Source organism: Dreissena polymorpha, chromosome 3 (assembly GCF_020536995.1).
Source record: "Dreissena polymorpha isolate Duluth1 chromosome 3, UMN_Dpol_1.0, whole genome shotgun sequence".
Classification (NCBI taxonomy): Eukaryota; Metazoa; Mollusca; class Bivalvia; order Myida; family Dreissenidae; genus Dreissena; species Dreissena polymorpha.
In genome coordinates, this window is record NC_068357.1 from 87,330,969 (window position 1) to 87,357,392 (window position 26,424).

Genomic DNA, 26,424 nt, shown 5'->3' on the forward strand with positions numbered 1-26,424 from the left:
GTTCGCGATGTCTCTGACTGGAGATTGACGTATACTTAGAAACCGGAAGGCCGATTTAGGTTACGGATCCTCGTATCCAACGATATATGTTCTGTGTTGACGAGCGAAAACACAATTAATGTTTTCTTTGATATGGTAAAGTTGGGCAGTATCGCAAGACTTTCGAAGAAGTCAAACTAATGAAATATTGATACTGGCATATATTGTACATTTATTAAATGAGAAGTAACAAGGTTGAAAGGTTGCAATCTTTATTGTTAAAATAAAATCGATTTCATTGAAGTGGTATCTAGACAATACTCTTTAAAAAAATAAATCAAATTAAAATTAAGTGAAAATGTTTACTCGTGGGTATCACTTTCGAAAATATAACAAATATAATTATACTTTGGTTGTAACCAAAATCAAACAGGCATACTACTTCCTGTTCATTATTCACTATCTGCTTTATATGTACATGTCCATGTTTCCGTCAAATAAGGCAAAACTATATAAAACCTGTTTACTATGTGAATCCATCAGTTTTTAAGTTACATTCTTTATTGAACTCAACTTGTAAAATTGAAATTATTAATTTGTGTAAATATATGAAGGAAGCTCTTACCGTTAGATATTCTATCACAAATAATTTTGTCAACGAAAACTAGTTTTTCCTTACTGCCTGTGAAATGATATTAAACTATGTAATATAAATTCGTATTACTTTGTTAATTATACTTTGTTTCAAATTGTAAGATTACATTTTGTTATAACCTATAAGTTGTTATATAAAGACACATGACAATATTTTGTATTATATTTCATGTATTTAGACGATGTACATTTGTATAAGTCTTAATAAACTGTCTGTTCTGTTCTGTTCTGTAACATTCACCGGGATTTCTTTCAGGATATTCTTATCAATATATTCGGTTATAAGCATGAAAACATGCTTCACTTAATAGTAGTCGACCATGAAGTCGGTGACGTCTTTCAGCGTTGACGCTGCTGACTGGATCGTAAAGAGGATGACGGAGTAGTGTTGACGTACGATCTCCCACTGTTCCGTCACGTTGTGTCCCTTCTGTATCTGCACAAGGGCGTCGGAGAGGCCGGGGAAGCTACTTCCGGCGTAATTGTCCACAATGCTCTCAGCCAACAGGATATGACTGGAAGATAATTGAATTGCTTTAGTTATAATATATAACTGTCATTTTATTCTGTTTTCTTGGTACATATAGCGTTAGACACGGCGGAGTTTTCACTGAATTCTGAATTGAATATACCCATGGTGGTACCAACTATGTATATAGTAAGCATAATTGGATCAATTAAATAATCAGCTTCAAGCTCAACACTCTAATAAGAACAGTTGCTCACCGCTTGAGACGCCTGCCCGGGAGACCTGCTGAGTCCAGGAACGCCCGGTCCAGCTGCATCAGCTGGTCGTTGATACGCCGCACGACGTACGGGCTGTAGGAAAATTGAGTGCAAATGTTATCTACTAGAAAATAACTTTGCTTTGAAAATAAGTTCAAATTGAATAAGCAGGTTTATTTTTTCAATGGTTTTATACTTAATTTAATTACTGCTATGTCTTGGTTGAATTCAAGATTGTGTACGGAAATTACTTTAAACTTAATACTCGAGAGTTATTTAGTATGAAGTGATACATTTGCCGACCAGTATCAAACGGGCCGATAAAGTTATTTATTTATGTATGTCATCATACATTTTAATACAATCACTAACGTTTACTTTTACGAACGCGGAACGCTTTATACGTTCTACTAGGCTGATCCATGTTTTACCATGATTACCGTCCAACCTGCCTATTTTAAATACAACCACTTTCTCTAAATTGGAATGTTTACAGATACTTTTGAGTTAATTTTTGAATGTGTATTTGCTTATGTTATCATGCGGTAACTTGAAAATAAATAATTAATGCTCTTTTTATATGTGAAAGCTGTTTGCCATACGACGGGACGGAACAATGGTCAACAATCTACCTTACAATACCCAATACAGTTTGCTGTAAATTATATTTTGTTCTTTCTGTGTATTTCTATGTTAACGAGCACTTGTTCGAGGTAAAATGGCACCTTAAATGCTTTTTCTACAAGAAAAGACAGACAATGACAAAAAGAGCTTCTTCGAGACATCCCAACAACTTGTTTCATTGCATAAATAATACCTAAAATAATTGATTTCGCTGAAATTTATGGTATTACAAACTGGCAGTGCGTTTTTAACTTGGCATTTTGAACTTTAAACGAAAAGATAAAAAACGAACTGATACTAGGAAAAGAAAGTATGTACGCACTAAGAACACTGATTTTCACAAAAATAGTCTTACTTAGTAAGATTTGCTTGTTGGATAGACTCGGAGAACGACGTTGCAGTCTTTGTAAAGTTATCCGCCGCTTCCCGAAGAAGTTCTGGGATTCAAACAAAAACCAACACATAATTTGGGGTATATTAATTATTTTGTTATCAGTGTAATAAGTCGTTATATAATCACTGGAAAGGGAGATAACTCGATTGCTCTCTATTATAGATTAACCATACGTTTATCGAGTCGATTATCTGCGAGACTTCTCGATTGTAGATCTTTATTCATTTTGATATTTTAATTTGGATAATGAGAAGGTGTTGTAATGATGAAAAGTAAGTTTAGACAAGATGGTTTACCACCACGCATGTGTTGAGTAGAAAGTGATCCGTTAAAACGTCCAAGAAACTCCGAAACTAGTTCCTGTAACACTGCGCTGTAGTTTGTGACGTCAAACGGTATGATCAAACTGTCCGCAAGATGGCGCGTCATGTGGACTAAGATCTGTCCGATTGCTTTGTGGAGCTCAAGAAGGAAAAAGCAATGAGATATCACGAGACATTGACCAATTTTGAACGGTCAGGTTCGATTGTCGATACTTGAACATCCATTTTTAGCTTTTTGTACCATACATACAATTTTAAGATGGCAATCAAATAGAATCGACTCGAATGATCGATTATTCGTTGCAATACTATAGAGTTGTTGTCATAGTAAAGAAGATATGATACATACACTATGCATCTAGCGCGTAGTATACAGAATACCTTAAATCCCTTGTCCATTATCTGATGGATACATTTATCCATGTACTTTTAAATTGCTTGTTAAGTAAAATCTTAAGCATCATTAGTTCCGCTACTATGTATCGAAATTGTATTACTTTCTGCTTTCCTATTTTAGTTCCAAAATGAAGCGAGATAAAAAAAATGTGTTTGTTACGGTAGATAATCGATTGTCAATGTAACCCTCGTAAACAATATGTATGTTTTATGGTCATTTGTGGCCATAAAGTCGATAATTTACCGACACATATGTCCTTGTTTTTTATGCTCAGTAACCGTGTGTTAACATTTTACAAATCTAATGCAGAATTTCGCGGAAATAATAAAGTTATGACATCAAATAAACGATCCATATAAGCGAGTTTGCCATTTATTATGTTCAAGTAATACAGAAACACTTCGATTAATCTTTCGTCTTATTTTCATACCTCGGAATTCCTCGTTTCCCGGGAGACGCCATTAACCACGTGTCATACACGGACTTCCGGCCCGCCGCAAATTCCGCGCTGTTGGGGTTGGGGACCATCTTGGTTGCGGCGAACAAGGAGTTGTGGATCATAGGCGTACCTCGTGCCAGTAGAGAGAAGTTACCTGGTGTCATTAAGTACTGTAAGATCGTTTTTGTAATTTATGACATTTTCACATTTTTTACATGCAATACAACTATTGCAATTATTCTTATAACGATATTTAAGATGATATTTCATTCGCTACATTTTCCAAAACTGAACAAGCCCATGTCGTCGTTCAATAAAGTCTGAACAACTTTAAGAATTTATCGCATGTTTTGTCAATTCTGACGTGTTTCTTTTTTGTTCAATATAATGGTTGTAATACTGTTTCGCTTACAAGTGAAAATGTGAACCCCGTAATTCAAACTATTTCTGAAATGCCAACAAGTGTCCTATCTTTTTTAATAAAAGAACTTGAATGACAAAAACGCCTTGTTTTACGAAAACATGCTGGTAAATACTTAAAGCAGTTTGTCTAATGTTTACCTTGCACGACAACGTCCAAATTCAGGTAAGCAATAGCTCTGGCACCTAGTGTTTTTGTGTAGTGCTGAAAAACTAAACATCTTCAAGAACTGTTGATCGAAAATTGCAACATAAAAAAATGTATATTTAAAATGAAGTTTAAACTATTAATCATACAAACAACCAAACACTACATTAAATTCTGTTTGTTAAAAACCTTACGATCTCATCAATCCATTCCGTTTTAAAAACGGAATGCTACTCAAACCCCACTTCTTTCTAAAATGGAAGACTACCCCGGCCCACTCCGTTCTTAAACTAAACGTTACCTCGACTCACCCCGTAAAAAACTTAAAATTTCTGCAACCCACTCCGTTTTAAACTAAAACTGATTCCAAAGTCTACATTGACCTACAAAGTTCATGGGCTGATGGCTATATCGATCGACTCCGTTATAAAGTTTAAGTCTACCTAGAAACAAATGCGTTCAAAAACTAAAAGCTAAAAGCGTCCTCAAACCAATCATTTCTAAAGCTAAATACTAACGTGACACACTCTTTTCGAATGCTGAATTTTACATCGATTTACTCCGTTCTAAAAATAAAGGCTACCTCAACCCATTCCGTTGACCCCACGAGCCCATATTCCTCTGCTCCCCAGCTACAGAACAGGATGGACCTCCTCGGACGCCACCTGCCTGAAGGCAGAATATTAATCTCATACGTAATAGTCTATGAATCGTTGTAAATCGTCCAGAGCGGACTTCCGATAAATAGAAAGTTTGATAACCCATCATCTGAATAATGTTAGAATTAAAATATAAATTGTTAGCACTAAATGTATAGTGTGTACGCAACAATTTTTGTCAAATTTTACATTTGAAATTGGTTAAAATAGTTTTAATTAAGTACGAAATTATCACTATAAAATTCACACTTGATTTCCTAAATGTTGATTAACAAATGGTAAGAAACATCGGTTAATTTCACACAAATTGTTTAGACTGTTCAAACAATTGATATTAATTTTGCAACTTGACTAAGAATTGTATAAAGCGTTTTTTATAAAAAAAATAGATGGCGGTATTTAGGGAGAAGATCAGCCTGTCAATCAGGACGACTTAATGCAGCACTACTTTGTGCGTGTAAAGCGTCGAATGGGAAGTGTCCTATTCACAACACAGACTGAATTTAGAGACCACTTTACGAACATATTTTTATCCTGTCATCAGACGTACATTAGCAAAATAAACCATATGGTATTATTATTATTATAATTATTTAATTTATGTCATGCGCCCAGTGCAATGACGTCATCTTTTTGTTGATTTTCATGACGTAATTTTATCGTATTTTCGGTCATTTCCATTTTGTATGTTAAAAATAACGACATAGAATTGCGATTATCGGATCCATAAAATACCACGTTAGTTACGAAAACAAATAAATAAGTGTATTTGCCCGATTAACATTACAACCCGCGCACCAAGACTCATATTTGTTGTTTTTTAAGCCCAGATATATTAACTGATTTCAATTTTTCAACTCATCGTAATCTCTACATTTTTAAAAATAATTAATAATACCTGACTTCACAAGGTTTCCCAGTACGCGTGACATCTCCATCATGACCGCCGTGCCACTTCCGGGATCCACTGCGCCGAACACCCACGCGTCTCTATGGTTACCGACGAGAACATACCGATCTAAATAAAAAATGGAAACTATCCCTCAAAATGCTCTCACGAAACAGCGCATTCTATCCAGAATTTTGATGAGTCAGTTTTGAAGGTCTGCTTTCCTTCTGCTTAGGTGGAATCTTCTCGCGACAGGCGTTTCAAAAACTTGACGTTATAAATGACCAGACCATGAAACAAAAAATATATTGCAAAACATTGAGTAAGAACGAAATGTTGACATCATTAACCTCCGTATTCGTTCAGTCGCATTAAGTTAGGAGATTTGAGTAATTAATTACTGGTACTTTCTCCTGACCAAGTGAAAATAACTTGAAACAAGGCTTTTCCTCATACAAAATATTGAACTACTTTTGATTGTTCACTATAACGCTCAAAATCAACGAAAATTTCGTAAGGTATTTCGTAAAATAAAGTTAACACCTAAACAATCAGTGTTCCTTACAGCAATATCCACAATTTCAACGCTAGATGTGGTATGATTACATAGATTTTTGTAGATACAAAATGCTCGTTTTTATTTATTTGTGGACACAATTAATTCCTTTTTAATTTCCCGCGAATATATCTATTCATACGACACACGAACACCATGCTAGTGTTCATGTGTCGTATGAATAGATATCGTTGCGTGAAATTAAAATGGAAAAACAACGAGCATTTTGTATCTACAAACATCTATTTTACCAGACCACATCTGGCGTTGAAATTTCGGCAATTGCCATATGGAACACTGATTTTTAATTGTTTAAGTTTATTTTACGAAATATTGTACGAAATGTTCGTTGATTTTGAGTAGTAATGTTACTTTAAGTCTGACTTTATAGTACTTAGGTTACACACACACATCATTTTGTACTGCACTCCATAATTCGAATAATTGATGATATATTCTTATTAATTGATACATCATTAAATCTAACGTCTAACTATAGACAAAACAGGTTCAATGCATAATGTAAACCTTTACATTAATAATAATTAATTAATCATTAAATCTTACGTCAAACTATAAACTACTTAGATTAACCCATTTATGCCTAGCGTCTAGAAAAAAGGCCTTGGCAAACAGCGAAGACCCTGATGAGACGCCGCATGATGCGGCGTCTCATCAGGGTCTGCGCTGTTTGCTTAAAGGAATTTCTGTAAGAAATATTCTAAATATAAAAAATAAATATTCTAGACATCCCTAATTTTGGAAATAAATTGATCATATTTAAAAGGATGGGAGAGTCCACTAGGCATAAATGGGTTAAATGCATAATTAAGATATTTGCTTGATAAACCTCACGTTTAACCATAGCCATCGTAGGCTTAATACATAAGTTAGTACTGTACGTGATAATTATAAAGTCAAAATATATTCATCTGTTGTTAAGTACATAATTTAGAACTTTTATTGATAGATTTAACATCAAACTATAAGTATTATTAATATCACTTCTTTATAAATCTAACGTCAAACTAAACACGCCATCGACTCACTACATCATGTATTATACATTTTCCACATATCTAGCATCAAACCATTTATTCTTAAAGTTAAACACACCATTTAAAACTTTACTCAATATATCTAAGCTCAAAAAATATAAATTTATGTTTAATACACAATTCTGTACAGTACTCCAACGATTATTTACTGCGTCCAATCTCACCCGGTTCAATCTCTCCTCGCATGATTCCAATCGCGTTGAAGACGTCCACACGTCCATTGCTAGTGGATACGTGGATACGGGCTTTCCTAGAACATAGAATCGATTTTAATCTTTTTGTCCAATCGTAGATCATATTGTTTTTCAAAATCTTCAAATAATTTAATTAATTTCTGCAGGGTCTCCCGTTTTCAAATCGGATTGCCTTAATATATATATATATATTTTCTTTCCCGTTCAATATATTTTATTATCCTTGTGAATAGGTGTGTGAGGGTCGAGGGCATCCCACTCCACATCGTACATAGTTAACGAACAATAAATGCATAAAACAACAAAAAATGTGTACATTTTTACAATATTAACTTTTACATAACAATACAAACTATATTTGGCAGAGAGAAATTTGATAATAACATGACTTCTCTTGCCTCAACTGCTGAAAAAGAGGTAATAAAAGTTCCCATTCATTACTTTGACGCATGTCATTTACACAGTTAATTCCCTTTAGTACATTGACATGTAAGGACATGTATGATGTAGCCGCTTTAAGAGTGGGTCTAGTTTTTTTCATTTTACAATTATAAATATACATTTTGATCATAAGAAATGTAAGGTTTAAAGGCCCAATTGTATTTGCGTGTCCTAGTATAAAGGATGGCATAATAAAAAAAATCGGAAAATGATTTCATCCAGAAAACAATTCTACTATTAATTTATTGACGTACTTCCATTCCCAAAATAAATGTTCGTATTCATATTTATCTTAAAAAATTGTGTCTGTCGAATGCACTTAGGCACAATTAAATCAATTTAATTCCATGAACATTTGTCAAATGTGTTCATTAATACTGTGAGTAAAATAACGCATGCTTGAAAAAAAATAATCCGGATCATTAGCATTAATTCTGTGTTTTAATTGCAGACACATGTTTGTTTATAAAAATAGTAAATTACTCCTGTTCTTTCAGAAGGTTGATTTTATAATTATATCTTATCAACTGACATCAAATGACAAAATTAAATAAGTTGCGCAAGCTTTTTATTTAGTGTTTACTCATTATTTCTCATGTGCAATCGTTCGTCCGTGAGTGTATGTCAATGCGGACGTTATGTGAATTGATCTCTTAAATCTCTGGATCTTTCAAAGTCTTTCAAATTTTTTCATGACGAAGCTTTAGGTAGTAATGATTGTAATGGAAGTGATTTGCTGTGACAAGGTTCGGCAGAATAAAACAATTGTAATTAAAAGTCCCTAAAATTGTTCTAGTTGAGATTTTCGCGTCCCGAAAGTTCATGTTTTTTTCATCTTCTTATTAACCGATTAGCGGATGTCGCTATAACTGTCACATCTGAAGAATCTTAATTTATAACTTATCGCAAAAGTTGAAATTTTGAATTTAAGTTGAACTAGTTGGCACATCTTGTGTTTTATGCTGATTACATACTCGTAAAACTTAAGAAATAGGTCAGAATCAGTGGGTCTCGAGATGCGCAACGACTTATATCAAATATGAATAATGATAATTGTCGAAGCAGTTCAAATTTTTGCAAAGTAAAAAAAACAACGTCATGCTCCTTGTATGCTACGGAAAGTCCAAAACATTAAAAGCTAGTACGCTAATACGTTTTTGTTGAAAGTGGATGTTAAAATATAAATAATATGCATGTAGAGTTGAATATTTCGTGTACCATCCTGTGGTTTTGAAGCCGCCCCCAAAGCGATACGTCGTGTTCATGAGTCCCCTCCACGTGACATTAACTTCCGGTCCGCTCAGCGACCTGCCAAAAGTGAATTAAAGAAACAATAAACATCTCCACTACATAACTGATACAGACAATGTCCAGGATATTAAAGGGAGAAATGAAGTGATCATTGAATGAAGATTGTGAGTGGAAGATACATGAAAACGATGGTTGAGTAAAAGGCGGAGAATTGAGTGAGAAGGGCTTAGAGAAAAAGGTGGTTGAATAACAGATATTTGAGTAAGACATGAAGGGGCTTAGAGAAAAAGGTGATTGAATAACAGATATTTAAGTAAGATATGAAGGGGCTTAGAGAAAAAAGGTGGTTTAATAACAGCTGTTTGAGTAAAACATGAAGGGGTGATTTGAACGTTGGAGAAAATTGAGTAAGAGTGTTGCACGAGAATGATGGGATAAAAAGATGTAAGTAAGATGAGGAGGGTTGAGTGAGAAGGTGGTGAAAAAGAGGTGGTTGAATAAGAAGAATATATGGGAGTAAGAAAGGGAGTTCAGAGAGAGGTGGTAAAGTAACAGATTGAGGGGTGAGTAATGAGTTTACTGAGGAAGATGGCGGTGAATAAATAACGAAAGGTGATTTCGAAGAGGATGAGAGGGATGAGAAGAATTGAGTAAGAGGGGTGAATAAAAAAAGATGAGAATGAATTGATTAAGATTGGTGCCTGAGACGTGGTGTGAGAAAGAGATGATAAAGTAACAGATGAAAGTTGAGTCAGAATTGATGATAAACAGGTGGTTGAACAGTAAGAAGAGGGCTGAGTGAAACGGGATATGAGAAAGAATTAGTTGAGTAAGAAGAAGAGGGCTGAGTGAGAATCAGATTGGAAAGATTGGTTGAGTAAAAGGTGAAGGGGTGACAAACGAACGATGAGCAAGATTGGGAAACTTTAGTTAAAAGAGTGACTTAGAAAAGGGTAAGAACGAAAGGGGAAATAGAGTAAGAGGAATGTGTGAAAAGATGTGCGTAAGAGAGGATTTTAGTAAAAGGCAGAGGAATGAACAGAGAGGGTGTTCGATGAGGATGATTCTTTTGTAAGAGGGTTTAGAAAGATGGAGAGAATTGATTGACAATAATTAGGGATAAAGTAGTGATAAACATCATGAGATTTTAGTTACAGAAGTGAGTGAGAATGACGTGAGAAAGAGCTAGTTGGTATGGCGAGTTAGAAGTGGGTTAGAAACTGGTGGTTGAGTAAGGGTTAAATAAGGAGGGGGAAATATTGGAAAAATTAGGTAAAAATGGTAATTGGGATGGGGTGAACAGGAAGGGGATAATTTAGTTAATTTATTGAGTGAAATGGGTTGAGAAAAAAAAGGGTTGAAGTAAGAGCTTCATGTGAGACTTAACAATCGCAGTTTGTACGTTTTATAGCGGAGAGGAGGGATTCGACGGTTTACCTCTACAAAGTAAACCCACCCAGGTAAAAGATAATGTTTCTACCTCATCAAGTGTATTGCAATACCGTATCCGATGGGATGAACGGGAATGCTAGGAAGGTAGTTGGAAGGATCCAACTTCCGGTTCGCAGTGCCTGTAAGTAGAACTTCTTTGAGTTAAACAATAATATTATATATTTATATTGTTACTAGAAGCCAGTCGGAGGTAGGGGGACGGGGATCGCACGAGACTTACTGCAGTAGTCTGAGAAATAAAGAGACTGGTATTTAAGATTTGCACATGTTAAGTAAGTTAACACTTAATATCTGTTAAGATTTTCGAATTATTGAAAATAACACTTTTCATTTAAACCCTTTTTGTCGATGCGTCGTTAGAATGAACTGACCAACAAATAAAATAAGAAAACCTATTGCCGGATAGTCTGCTGTGAGTGGGTCCCCTACTCCAATATAAACTGTGCCGCGTTGGGCACCAGACGGCGGAAGCCACCAGTCATTTGGATATACTTGGTTGATATCGCCGTTGGTGTAGTCGGCTGGGTCCGAAAAGAGAATTACTCCGATTGCTCCTCTCATTTCCGACAAACGAACCTGATTAAAACGTTTGAACAATTTAAGGCACTATTTTAGCGATAAAAATGATGGAAGCAATACTTCTAGCATCACATGATAAGTTTTTCTATCACTATCAATATGCCTGAACAATCGTATGATTTCTGAACAATACATCGCCAAACACCATATCTTGAACAACTAAAACAAATCCTCACAAACATCAACAACACAATCAATTTTTCAGACTTGCTTCTTAAGAATATACTTATAAATATACGCCTCGCTATGTGAAAACAGAGTTAATCGTATGTGCGTAGTGTCCGCATAGGGTAATCAGGGACGACTCTTTCCGCGTGTATGGTATTTTTCGTTTGAAGAAAGACTATTCTAAGCAAAAACCTGGTTTAATTGTAAATGGTCGCCCATGAATATCCTGTGCGGTTTGCACACTCTTATCTGAGACGATAATTAACGCACATATATTAAAACCTGTTTCCCCAGAGCGAGGATTATATAATAGAGAGAGAATACTTGGTCGGTACCGAATAAAGCGAAGTTTATTTTGCGAGGCTTAGAAAATCTGAACCACGAGCCTTGGCGATTTATCCCATCAATTTTCTTAGTCGTCAATTATTTCTTTAAAAATAGAATATGAAAATAGAACTACACTGAAAATCCCAATGTTATTTTAAGCAAACTTTGTTTTATTTTTTTGTGTGCCGAGCCTAATATATTCCAAAAAGATCAGGCACTAACCTGTTTTTCTGTTTATCATACATCTACGTCTCAGTTTTTTAAGAAATAATGAAACAAAAATACTAAAAAACTGCAGCTTTAGCGGGAAAGAATATGATTTTTGTCGTTTGATGTGTTAATAATGATGTCATGAGTACGCGCACTTAATATTTGTTTAAAAAAATGTTGTTTTTTGCTTTTTGTGTTGCATTTTGTGTTTAAAATATATTGCATCTTGGTATCAAATTGTTTGTTTTGTTGAATCTGATTCGATTTTTAAATGATTACTTTATAGTTGATTCCGAGTAATATGACCATCCTCCACACATGACTGACACAAGAGTCCGGCTCGCGTGACAACTTTATTTCAGCATTGCCGAAATAAAGGAAAATATATTCCACGGCGGTTTATTTCGACAATGCACGTCTGATGATGGGATATATGCGCGTGTGTCGCATTCAGAGCTCCAGATAAGGATTTAGTCGAAAGGGTATGTTACTCCCTGATATTATTGTTAAAGCGTATTTTACTCCTTTGTTTCAGCCATAAAGGATACGTAGGAATATTGAGGGGTATTTTCTATTTACACAGATAACTGATATATTACATGGCGTGTTTAATCTTGAAATATTATTATTGGTTATTTATATAAATAAATGCAAAGGAAAGAAGTTAAAATGATGATATGAACAGACTTTCTTTAAAATACTTTAATCGGTTCAAAATACGTACCAAGATTTGTATTGCGTAACGTTACGTACCTGGCTGATTTTCAATGCGTTTTTTTATTATTTTTCAATGCGTAAATACGCAGATACGCATTTTATCTGAAGCTCTGGTCGCATTTCCATTACCTTGTCTCCGCGGAATATTTTCCCATAGCGCGCCATTACAATCTTGCCTGCTACGCTGATGCTGGCGTTCTTTTCTATGTATTCAAAGTCTTCTTCCCTGCCGTAATTCACGTACACAATATCACCCTTCAATATGAGGACAAAGCGGATATCAGGACACAGACAAACATAAACGGGTAGCTAAATAGATCAATAGTATACCAGTTTTCTCGCATGTATATAATATACACTAAGTCGTCCTTATAATTGTTTTTAAATGCTAAATATTTAAACAGAGTAAAATCTGCCGCTGGAATGAATGTCTTTGTTCGTAAAAATAAGGCATATATTCAATTCGAACAGAGCACCGTGGAACATTAACACAACTAACTGCATTCCTTAAAAACAAAACAAAAGCTGGACTTGCCAGTCGCATCTACTTAGACTTAAACGGATGCCCTTCTAAAAAGAGTTTCATTTATATTGTGTGGAATGGAGCTTGTATATATTGGCAAACCTTTATATCGCCGGGATAAGAGAATGCATTGAAAGGCGGCACCACGTTGGTTGTGTTCTCCTCCGCTGTTAATATTGCCTCTGTCAAATTAGACTTGTACACTGTGTTGTTGTTTTCGTCCAGCAATGCCACGAAGTTTAAATCCGACATATTTGGGTACGACAAAAGCACGTTGTATGGCGTCAAGGTCACGTGATCTAGACCCGCGTTTTCCCAGAATCCTTTTAACATCCGGGCTAGTTCGTGGCTTGTTTCCATCCCCGCAATGTGAGGGTATTTTGCTAGTGTTCTTTCAAGAAAGAAAACGTAATACGGAGAGTTAAGTGGCTGTTTAAATATTTCCTACACATTATTTATTTAAATAATGATTTTCTTATTATGTATTCAATCTATACCGATTGATGACAAACTTAAATAAAACATAATGCACTTAAGTCTTCAAATAAATCAAAACAAAACTTGAACTAAAAAGGATTTTATTCGTAAATCAATTCACGGATACGCAGCTCGGTCCCTGTATTTATTTATGAATGTTGCCGCCTTTCTTAACGAAATGAGATCACGAACCCCAACAGAACCATATTTATATGAGTTGTATACCTATTCTTTATGTCAACATCTATGAAAACATACACAATAAACTTGTTTTATGTATTATGATTACGCGGTTGAATAAGGGATTAGTTCTTGTACATTCAATATAATGTTAATAATATAAATAACATCGTACTCGTATGAACATAAAAAATCAATATCTTTTCCTTTAAATACTTTTTGATAAAACAACCTGAAACTAATAAGAACCTTGCCTTATTAATGCCTTATATACATGCCTTATTAATTATACAATGTATGGACATATTACATACATCTTATGTGTATCACGTCATGTTAATTTTATATGCATGTTTTAATACAAATATTTGAATACACGATTTGAAATTTATCTTAATTTCATATACCTACCTTACATGATCTCGAATGTTTTCCGAGCTTATTTCATCAATTACTTCGCTGATTATTGATGCATCTTCGTCTCGCCCTAACAAATCTATGACGTTCGGCAAACTTGATTGCTTACTCACTTCTGGCTCTGATTTTGGACATGTAGCAAAACGACCAATCAAAATGCCGATTGCAAACGTTCCGACGCCAACCACAAGTGCCAGGATAAGAACGCGTTGTTTGTTAGTTCCATGTGTCGTCTTTTCAACCGAGGTGAACATTTGTTCTCTCGAAGAATCCATCTTTGTTTTGTACTCAATATAAACAAGAAATATCTTTAAAAAGTATATACGGCGTTGATTGTGGCTGTTGTTGGTGAAAGATAAAGAGTTATATCAATGGGATCAAAGATAGCGAATGCTTTTTTTCTGCAGAAATTCATAGCTGCATAACATGCAAATCTATAACGAGGTGTTGCGCCAGATTTCGTCGCTTTTTACGCATTATTGGATATTATTGATCAAATATCTATAAATACAGAACAGCGATGAAAAAAATGAATGAAAATTAAGTGAAAATAAACAAGTTTTATCAACCACACGCTAATCATCCATACATATGTGAAATATTAAGACGCGCGTTATTCGAATGCGCCTGTTTTAGTGGTGTGGCCGACATTGTTATTTGATTCGATTATTAATAGTTTCGGCATTCATCGCACTTATGCTCAATAAATGTGTTAATATCTTGGAATAGTTCTTATTAAATTAATCAGAAATAAATCTTATAAAGGAGTTGTTGAAAACACATTAAGAATCTTTCATTGACATATCATAAAAATATCGCCGAATATCTTCATTTACGATATTTGTGGTCAAAATAAAATTCAAGTTCTAATAGTAAACCCGATACCATTTATGTAACGATTCTTTTACTGACTGCAAACTGACTGCTACTTTGCTGGATGGAGCGCTATGCGTTAAAGTGAGGTCACCATCCCACTGCTGGAATGATGGCTTGTTTTAAAGTTAATACTTTTTCTTGTTTAACAGTAAACAAATGGTCAAAACGAAAATCAGGATAGAGAACAACAATACTAATATGATTTAAAATATACTAGTGCACAGAATGCAATATGATAGTTATTACTAAATATGAGAGCATAGCCTATATGTAAAAACGATCTGGCGCTGACAATCTTCTCATAATGAAGGGGTTCACACAAAGTGTATTAATTGATTTCGAGACTTGAGTATATAACTCAAGCCTTTTCATTAGAGATAAAATTGTTTAATGCTGAACACGCAGTTAACATCGGTGCAAAACCCTCGTGTGTATCCCTTTTCATACCCTAAACTTAGCAATATAGAAAGTCAATTGAATTACATATTAATGAAATCGTGATAACTGTTTGTAGATTGCGCGATTTCTATTTCGAAAAGTTTCTGGCCTTTTGGCGTGAAATTTTGTTCAAATTTCATGGGACGCTGACCACGGTCAGCTTATGTGAAAAGCTGTAATAAACAGCTACACTGCATATGAGCAACACTTACAAACAAAGAATTGACATATCGAAGTAACATTTTTTAACATGCAAAACTATTAAGGCTTATTTTTCTATATCGTTCTGACGTGTTCACCAATTTGAAGATGGTCTCCATAGCCGGATGATAAAAAGGGTGTCAATACGGACGATAAAGACGGTACAACTACGGACGATAAAGAGGTTGCCAATACGGACGATTCAAAGGGTGCCAATACGGACGATTAAGAAGGTGTCAATACGGATGATAAAGAGGATGCTAATACGGACGATAAAGAGGATGTCGATACGGACGATAAAGAGGGTGCCAATACGGTCGATAAAGAGGGTGCCAATACAAACGATAAAGAGGGTGCCAATTCAAATGATAAAGAGGGTGCCAATACGGACGATAAGGAGGTTGCCAATACGGACGATAAAGAGGGTGCCAATACGGACGATAAAGAGGGTGCCAATACGGACAATAAAGAGGGTGCCAATACGGATGATAAAGAGGGTGCCAATACGGACGATGAAGAGGGTGCCAATACGTACGATAGAGAGGGTGCCAATACGGACGATAAAGAGGGTGCCAATACGGACGATAAAGAGGGTACCAATGCGGACGATAAAGAGGGTGTCAATACGGACGATAAAGTGGATGCTTATACGGACGATTAAGAGGTTGCCAATACGGTCGATAAAGAGGGTGCCAATACAAACGATAAAGAGGGTGCCAATTCAAATGATAAAAGGGGTGCCAATACGGTCTATAAAGAGGGTGCCAATACGGACGATAAGGAGGTTGCCAATACGGACGATAAAGAGAGTGCCAATACGGACGATAAAAAGGGTGCCAATACGGACAATAAAAAGGGGGCCAATACGGACGATAAAGAGGGTGCCAATACGGACGATAAAGAGGGTGCCAATACAAACGATAAAGAGGGTGCCAATACGGACGATTAAGATGGTGCCAATACAAACGATAAAGAGGGTGCCAATACGGACGATTAAGAGGATTCCAATACAGACGATAAAGAAGGTGCCAATACGGACAAAAAAGAGGGTGCCAATACGGACGATAAAGAGGATGCCAATACGGACGATAAAGATGGTGCCAATACGGACGATAGAGAGGGTGCCATACGGACGATAAAGAAGGTGTCAATACGAACGATAAATGGGGTGCCAATACGGACGATAAAGAGGGTGCCAATACGGTCGATAAAGAGGGTGCCAATACGGACGATAAAGAGGATGCCAATACGGTCGATAAAGAGGGTGCCAATACGGTCGATAAAGAGGGTGCCAAGATTGACGATAAATGGGGTGCCAATACGGACAATAAAGAGGATTCCAATTCGGACGAAAAAGAGGGTGCCAATACGGACGATAAAGAGGTGCCAATGCGACAATTAAGACATGTTTGCCCTTTTGACATTGGGCGCTTTGTCGTTCTCGGATGTCGTTGTTTTTGCGACCTCCAAACACCTCTACACGAAAGAACGGTAAATATACCAACCAGAATGACAAAAAGGGCGCCAATACGACAAATATGAACACTGTAGCCGTTCTTGAGGCGACATTCAAATCCGCAAACACGACGGAGCAATTTGCCGACATCTACCACCATAAAAACAGTATTTATTCGTTTCAGCAATAGAAAGTGATAGGAAAATATATATTTATTAACAAGTTAAATGAGTGCGGGACAAAGAGCTGTACATTTGCGATCTTTTTAAAATGTAACATATACTATAACAAACATTATTTTATATGTGTAAACTTAAGTACAAATTACCTTTTTGCCTATTTCAAACCTCCATTGAATTGAACCGCGCTAAACAAAGCAGACTTAATCATTAAATCTACATCTGACCTACATTTTAATATGCGTTATATCACAAGCACAAAGAAATACGTCTGTTGACGAGCTTAATCGTCTTCTGCGTCATGCCTATCTAGTTACAAAGGTGTTCCAATCTAAATAGCTCTACACAACAATCTGCAAACGTGGCCTTTCAGAATGTGCTGTACAATTAATACTTGCACATTAAATGCAACTGTGTGCAGCATAATCAACGTAACTATTTACATTACAAAAAAATAAAGCACGTGATAAAAAATATCGAATTTACGCCTTGTTCGTTCTTTCCGACGTCTCGTATCAAGCTGTTTTTATGTTTTGTTTAGAACCATTTTTTTAAGATATATGACGTGTGCATCTCTTTTGTACACGATTAGGTTATTTATACCAGCTAGTTTGGAGCTGTTTTAAAAACACAGCACACGCATATGTCAAAAGTATGACGATGCACAAATACGGGCTTTCCGACTGGGAACAATACAGATCTATACAAGATAAGTATAGATGCAAAGCATCAAAGGGCGTCGGGAATTTCAGTGTAAAAGGCACTCAATGAAGTTACATGGAACGTTTTTTTTTCTTCTGTAAATTTTAATATATTGGCCGATTATTTTAAACAAAATAGAAAAAGATACTGGTATAACCATTATCTATAATTTTGTGTTGTAACCCCCAAATAACCATTATCTATGATGTTGTGTTATAATCCCCAAATAACCATTATCTATGATTTTGTGTTGTAACGCTCAAATATTTCATAGTTCTTTTTTTCACATTGGTTTCCCTTTTTTTACTGGCATCCGTGTGCAGTTTTCATTAATGGAACAGAACTGTGTAGGTTTTAAAAAATCTGCTTCATCTTGTAAGCGTAATTTCATATTGTTCTCAACTTCAAGGGGAGATGATTCTGAACTTATTCTTACGTTGCTCATTTACGATAGGGGTTGAGTACTCATTGATATGAAAACACTGTAAAAGTTTTAATGTGTTTACGACCCCCCACCCTCCCACACATATATTTCATGGGCATAATAAAAACGAAAAATGGTTACAATAAAACAGCATATTTATTTAAACTAAAATGTCTACATCAAAACAAAAAGTTAACATAGAAGACAAATAAAATAATTTGATTCTACTGGGGCTCGAACCTTGGGCCTCTCACATGTAAAGCGAGCGTGTAACCACTACACTACGGAACCGCTTGAAAAATCACCTTCTTACTAAGATATTAATGAGCTATTAATAGTCGGTTTAAATGTAAACCCGGAAGTGAGCGGGGTTAAAGGTCCATACCAAAGAGTCCACACCACTGGCAAGATACGGGTCAGGCCTGCGGCCTTCTATATGTGGTTCTTAAAAAACCTGTATGAGGACTTGATAGTAATGAGACTAGGATGCTGTGATGGTGCTCCTCATTGATATGCGGCTGCTTCCTTTATCAAGACTCATTATTCCAATTAATAATACGTGTCGCGCTTCGCGCTCTATAGCGCCTTTATTAGTAACTAGGTGGTTGCTAGGATAGTGGAACAAAGAAGTTTTGTTTTTATACAAAACCAGAAAGTTTCACCGGTTCGCGTATTTGCCCAGTCCCTGCGATCTTTTATTATTGCCCAGTCCCTGTGATCAGTTATTAATTAAAGGAATTAGCTTTGCGTTATTGGCAATAAATGTTTAAGTAAATGAAATAGGCACAAATGCAGTACTTATTTACACTAGTTTACACAAAAAATCACCACTATGCAAGATATTCTGACAACAAAAATATATACATTGATCGGTAAAATAACTTCTCCTCCCATAAGCGAAAAAAACGTATTACATACTAGTCGCCGCACTTCAGTGAGACGCCAATTACAGAAACGTCAGTTGAGCAAAGTATTTATTACAATGGACAGAACAGAGAGTTTATTTACGACTTAAGCATATACAGCTCATCGTCACAATAACAATATAGCAATAATAAATATACATAAATACTCATGCGTCAAAAAAACAACAATTTTGTTTATGCATTTTTACTAATACATGATTTTTGTGAGAATGTAATATGTAAGAGAAGGATCTTTCTTATTTTTTTAACAAAGTTAGATGGATGTAAAAATCCGTAACTGATTGAGAAAAATAATGCGGTTAGATAATATATACAAAATTCCAATTCTGGGGAAAACTTATCTTTATATTTTCGGCTCTAAGTTTAAATGCTTTAATACAGAAATTAGCAAGACGTATCAGTATAGATTTTCTAGTCTCATTTAATAATTGTACAAATTTAAACATACTTGGTCTTCTTCTGTAAACATCAGGTATAAATGTATTTCTAAAATTATCATACAACGGACATATCAAAACAAAATGGTTCTCATCTTCAATTTCATTTAGTGTACATAATTTACAAATTCTTTCATTTCTTGGAATGTTTTGGTGCCTACCAGTTTCTATATATAGAACATGAGAAGATTAATTTTGCTATTATGTTTCTAAATTTAAAATTTTCTAAGTTAATGGATCTTTCAAAGGTGGGTTTCAATTCCTTGTAAAGAAATAGTGATGAAGTGTCATTAACATCAGTTAGCCATTTTGAAATAAACAAATCATGTAATCTATTGCGAAACAATACAATAAAACTGTTAACATTAACAGATTCTGGATATATCCACACGTCATTAAAATCTGACTCTTGCAAAAGTTTTCGAACGTTTGATGCCCATGATATTGCGTAGGGGTAATCACATGCTTCTTTACATTGCCTACGAATAATATTGTTTAAAATACAGTTGGATGATTTTTCGTTTAACAATTTTAAGAAATATTTAACTACTCGTAAATATCTACATATATACATCGGGTATCTACCAACATCGGCATACAAAGCATTTGAATTGGTAGAAGCTTTCACATTTAAAAGCCATTTGCAGAATTTGCGTTGGACTCGCTAAATAGTTTCAGCTTTAGTAAATCCCCACACCTCATAATATTTTATATGTATGCCCAACATTGTTCCATAAGATGGAATAATGATATGAACATGAACATGAAATGCGGACACTTACGTACAATAAGCTAACATACGCATGTATGAAAACAAGCCCGGATGAAAATTTAACTTTCATATCTGAAATTCTTGTTTATCAAAGTACAATCTGAAATTCATTTTTTTACACAATGCAGTCCGCACAGGCTAATCAGGGACGACACTTCCCGCTGTTATGGTATTTTTCGTTCAAAGGTAGTCCCTTTTTACCGAAAATCTTGTTAAGGCGGAAAGTGTCGTCCCTGATTAGCCGGTGCGGACTGCACAGGCTAATCTGGGACGATACTTTACGCACATGCATTATGCCCAGTTTTCTCAGAACACGACTCATATTATCAAATTGAACACAACTAAGTTAAATAACCTAATGATCTATAAATTGACATGCAGTGGTTGAAGCAGAACTGATAATATAAATTAAAACAATAATTATTTACTGATGAAATCTAATAAAAGTAATTCGACGACGAGCCTTGATAAAAAAAATATTTCTTTTTAAGTCGATATTTGCCTTTTACCCCTTAAATACACGTTTAACCACCACATCATTATGTTTCACAAAAAGATAACTTAAACTGTTCATACCCGCGTTAAATATGGGACACCAAATAATGGCCGGCTGCCAAATTAGTAACAGGTGAGAACTTATGAAAATGTATAGGGAATTCTCCTGCGTAGCGGTTCTGAAGTATGTACAACTTTAAGTATTGCTACAAACAATTTTAATATAATTGTTTTTAGTAAATAACAAAAAATAACATTCTTTTAGTTTTGTGCTGATAAATAAACAACAAGAATCAGTGAAATATTTCCCTTGAAAGAAACACGCTTTCTCACTTATTTCTCAGATATTTGCCGCATCTGTAATGTGAGGAAATAGAATTTGAAATTTGTTTTTTAACCCCCATCCCCGGAAGGAGTGGCATATGGCAGTCGCAGTGTCCGTCCGTCCGTAAGTCCGTCCGGCATTCTGTTTAACGGAGGTTTTTGATATTTAAGTCTACCTGCATGATCTACAGATGTAATGTGCTTTTCCGGAGTATTTGTACAAAATGCTTTTCGATATGTAGCCAATTTTTGGTATGCGTCTACCTACATGACCTACAGATGAACTGTGAAAAATTCGTTCCGGTTCATTGATTTTGGGCGAAATTATGGACCTTGAACTTCGAAATGTTCTCTTTTATAATAATTGGTTTCCGGAGGTTTTTACGCAATGCCTTCAGATATTAAGCTGATTTTTGGTATGTGAGTATACCACCTACAGGACTTACAACAGGTGAAGTGTGAGTGTCTTCCGGTCCATTGATTTTTGGCGAAGTTTTGGGCCTTGGACTTAGAAACGTTGTCTATAATAATCGGTTTCCAGAGGTTTTTACGCAACGATTTTATATATTACGCTGATTTTTGGTATGTGAGTATACCTACAGGACTCACAGGTGAAGTGTGAGATCCTTTCCAGTCCATTGATTTTTAGCGAAGTTATTTGCCTTGGACTTAACAATATTCTTTAAAAGTGTTGCGGTGCGACTTCAACACGCAGTAGGGGGCATTGCTTTTCACAAAAACAGGTCTTGTTTATTATTGTGTTTTTTTTTATTGATAATTGTATGGAAAGAAAAGTGTTTTTTTGCGTAATTGACAAGTTTTTGCATATTAATTTGTTTTTAAATGCAGTAATACATTTAGTCAATCAAAAATAATATGAAATACTATAAATATAATGTAATAATTAAAAATCAAATTGTGCATATTTTGCAAAAGAGATTTATGTATATATTTCTTAACTAAATAAAGAACAATCTATGCCGCTGGTAGAAACGAACCTACGTCGGAATCTCTGGTCATACACGTAGTGGATTATACGTTCGGCCATTATCTCTACATTAAGAAGACATGTTAAGTGTTATACTTACTCTTAGATAGCCTTAGGATTAACATTTTTTATACTTGTTTAGCAATTGTCTTTGGAATTACATGTTGATTTTTTTATTAGTGGTAAATTCTCTTCATCAAGGGGTGAGGATGTTTAATGTTCAAAAACCGACAATCATTAATCTACAACGGTATTGCAGATTTTCACAGTTTGATATTGGTTTAGCTTTTGAGCTGATTTAAATTAGTCTTAGAACCTTCCGCTCAGAGCAACACTTGGCAATCAAAAACAATCACACTCGTGACAATCGCGCGCGGTTCCAAACGCTCATGCGCCGGATGGTTTTACTACATACTGAAATGGTTGGGGGAAATGAAATCGCTGGCAACCCTCGGAAAAACAGGCTCAGAGGTCATCGGGGGCCGATATGGTCTTCCGGCTTATGAATGGACTTATTTGTTTTAAATGTTATATGAAAAATCATATAATTCTTTGTCTGCAAAACAGTTATTAATTTCAATCATCCGATCTTTCGTTCGTTCGTGACTGTGTTCCAGACTTCATTAATTAATTTCATTAATGCATATATGCATTTGTTTAAATTGCAAGTGTCATTTTCCTGTCCAGATAAGACGTTTTACCTAAAGAAACTTATAAACTCGGGAAAAACTAAGCATGATTTAATGAACACCGTCTTTATAGAAAATCGCATCCCTCTTTTATGTAAATGACATCAAAGAAGATAAACTGCGGTATTCCTCGCGCGTGTGTTGTGTACGTGCTGCTGTGATTCTAGCAACAACAACAGAAATATGACAACTTGGTGCCCAGAAAAGAAACGCTGGTACATCTGATAATTTGTTGTTGTTAACATTTATCTTAGGTTATTAGTTTAGTCGTTACTGATGAATTATATTAATATCAGGCTTTTGTGCTTAATATTGTTGATACTGTACGCCATGTCTTCGATGATATGTTATTGGTATTTCAATTTTGCAAGCATTTCTGTGATATGGCAAACGTTTTCTTACGTTTACAAGCATATCTAAGGTATTTAATAGTTTATGTTTACAAGCATATTTGTGGCATTTTAAGATAATTTGCATTTACAAACATATCTGTGATAATTTGAGATTTTATATTTACAAGCATATCTGTGATATTAAACGAGTTTTGTTTGCAAGCATAACTTTGATGTTTAAAGATCTATGTTTATTAGCATATCTGTGATATTTTAAGATTTTATGTTAACAAGCATGTCTCTGATATGTTATGATTATTTACATTCACACTCATATCTTTAATATGTTGAGAATTAAGATTTTATTCTTTCAAGCATATCTGTGATATTTTAAGAATCTTTGTATACAATAATATCTGTGAAATCTAAAGTTTTTTATGTGCATATCTGCGCTATATTAAAATGTTATGTTAACAATCATATCTGTGATTTTTTTAGATTTAATTTTTACAAGTTTACCTGTGATATTTTTAGATTGTTCGTTTACATGCAGATCTGTGATAATTTTACATTTTACGCTTCCATGCATAACTGTGATATTTTTAGATTTTATGTTTACAAGCATATATGTAATATTCTAAGATTGGGTGTTTACAAGCATATTTGTTATATTTTAAGATTTTTATGTTTCAATGCATATTATATGTGATATTATATAATATTTATGTTTATAAACATATGTCTGATAGTGAATGTCATTTATATTTACACACATATATGCATTATTTTAAAATTATGTTTACAATAATTTCTGTGATATTTTAAGATTTTATGTTTACAAGCATGTCTGTGATATTTTGAGATTTTATGTATACACGCATATTTGTGATATTTGATGATTTTATGTTTCCAATTATATCTGCGATATTTAAAGATTTTATGTTTACAAGCATGTCTGTGATATTTTAAGATTTTTTGCTGAAGAACATATCTGCGATATTTTTAGATTTTATGTTTACAAGCATATCTGTGATATTTTAAGATTGGATGTGTTCAAGCATTTTTGTAATATTTTAAGATATTTATGTAAAAACCCGTATTATATTTTAAAATTGTATGTTAACTAGCATATCTGTGATATTTTAAAATGTTATGTTTACAATCATAGCTCTGATATTTTAAGATTGCATGTTAAGAAGCATATATCTGATATTGTATGATTTTAAGTTAAAAGCATATCTGTGATATTTTAAGATTTTTTTGTTTACAAGTATATCTGTGATATTTAAAGTTTATTTCTATTATATTTCAAGAGGATTTACACGCCTATCTGTGATTATTTTTGAAGATTTATGTTAACAGGCTTATCTGTGATAGTTTAAGATTTTATGTTTAAACGCGTATTTGTGATATTTAAATATTTTATGTTTTAGAAGCATATATGTGATATATGAAGATTTTACGTTTCCCACAAAGTTTTTCAATATTTTAAGATTGTATGTTTCCAACCAAATCTGTGATATTCTTATATCTTATGTGTACAAGTTTATGTATGAAAAGTCATTATGTTTATATAGGTGTCGGTTTTGACTTTAGTATTGTTGAGTATTAGTATTTTTGCATAAACATTCGTCCGTTGATGAAATAAAAAGTCTGTCGCTTTTGTTACCTATTTTAATTAAATCGTGTTATTTAAGTTTACCATAACAATCTTACGTTGGTAAATAAATTGTTGTTTTGTCATACTATATTTGTTAGTTTAATCATAGTAAAATGATTTGTTTTTTCAAAATAAATGAATAAATTAGCCTCAATTATACGCGCATGTAATTGTTATGTTTACTTCGCAAATTTCATGCTAACAAAGCTTCATGTTTTCCGTGTTCTGTCGAAAAGTAAATACATATTTTCTAACGACGTTTACGGTGTATGGAATGCTGATCATGATTATGATGGCATGAAATAAAAGCAAGTTCCTTACAGTCATATTTACCGAAATAATATTTGTGTATTTAAACTTTAATGTCATACGAAGAAATTACGACACCCGAAACAATGCATACGCAGATTTCATGTACATAATTTAATTAATTTGTTAACGAATAACTGTTGATGTCGTGGCCACAAAAGATGTGTTGTCTATGCGACATCATAGGCGCAATTTTCAAGAAATTCACAAAGTTATGTTTTAACGCAATATCAAACCGCATGAACAGTCACATCAATCTACCATTGTTTTCCTTAACACTAAGAATATAGTTATTAAAACAAGTTAATAATGTTTTAAAAACCACAAAAGGGGTCACCACTTGGGAAACTCGATAATACAGTACAGCTCGTACCCATTATACAGCTCGTACCCATTATACAGCTCGTATGCATTATACAGTTTCCGCTGGTACACTGCGATCGCAAAACCTGAGTGTCGCTGCCAAACACCGCGGATGGTCGCTGCAAAACACTACGACCATATCTTTATTACTTTACATATAAACTTAAATTTCCATTTAATTTACATGTACAATATGCATTTTTAGAATTAAAAAAAATCGTTTGCATATGTGACATAAAAGCTTGTTCTGTTTTACTATACAATCTTGTGCTACACACATGCCATACTACATTTTAAAACGAAAGAACATATTAAATGCACGTGTGAAATATTGTGCTATATGAATAGTGAAATAACTGCGGTAAAAACATTTAAGACGAATATCTTTCAAATACGTTGTATGCACAATGGTCGGTGAAAATAATTTCTCTTACATGTAAAATAGCATAACGATATCTGAAAGTGTTATGATGATTTACTTGAACGTATGGTTATTGCTTTACAATGTATATTTAATTATGTTCGGAAACCGCAATCAGATATATTGGTTTCAAAGTTTAGATAATTTTGATTTTTAATATTTTACTCTTTGTTTGTAATTATTACACAATTTGACTACTTTGTAATTCTGCAAGACATTACAAACCCTAG

At 34.3% G+C, this 26,424-nt stretch overlaps 2 protein-coding genes across 2 annotated transcripts; one reads left to right on the forward strand and one right to left on the reverse strand.

The window, feature by feature from the left end:
* Positions 1–234: 234 nt before the first annotated feature.
* On the reverse strand, positions 235–14,510 carry LOC127872386 (N-acetylated-alpha-linked acidic dipeptidase 2-like). Its single transcript, XM_052415717.1, has 17 exons — positions 14,197–14,510; positions 13,231–13,519; positions 12,735–12,860; positions 10,997–11,180; positions 10,633–10,723; positions 9,120–9,209; positions 7,431–7,516; positions 5,662–5,781; positions 4,688–4,773; positions 4,098–4,161; positions 3,528–3,690; positions 3,341–3,353; positions 3,082–3,102; positions 2,674–2,839; positions 2,339–2,420; positions 1,360–1,452; positions 235–1,148 (listed from the first exon to the last, which is right to left on the reverse strand). The coding sequence occupies exons 1-17, from the start codon at positions 14,475–14,477 to the stop codon at positions 938–940; spliced, it is 2,166 nt and encodes a 721-aa protein (XP_052271677.1). The 5' UTR covers positions 14,478–14,510; the 3' UTR covers positions 235–937.
* Positions 14,511–15,382: 872 nt separating this feature from the next.
* On the forward strand, positions 15,383–16,378 carry LOC127872387 (S-antigen protein-like). The gene is made up of 2 exons (XM_052415718.1): positions 15,383–15,401; positions 15,972–16,378. Exons 1-2 carry the CDS (start codon positions 15,383–15,385, stop codon positions 16,376–16,378), a joined length of 426 nt encoding a protein of 141 aa, XP_052271678.1.
* The last annotated feature ends 10,046 nt before the right edge of the window (positions 16,379–26,424 follow it).

Coding starts and splice junctions, on each gene's coding strand:
- LOC127872386 (XM_052415717.1), bottom strand. CDS start 14,477: ATGGATTCTTCGAGAGAACAAATGTTCACCTCGGTTGAAAAGACGACA. Junction 4,774..5,661: donor GGGAAACCTTGTGAAGTCAG/GTATTATTAATT, acceptor TTCTGCCTTCAG/GCAGGTGGCGTCCGAGGAGG. Junction 2,840..3,081: donor TAATGGACAAGGGATTTAAG/GTATTCTGTATA, acceptor TTCCTTCTTGAG/CTCCACAAAGCAATCGGACA.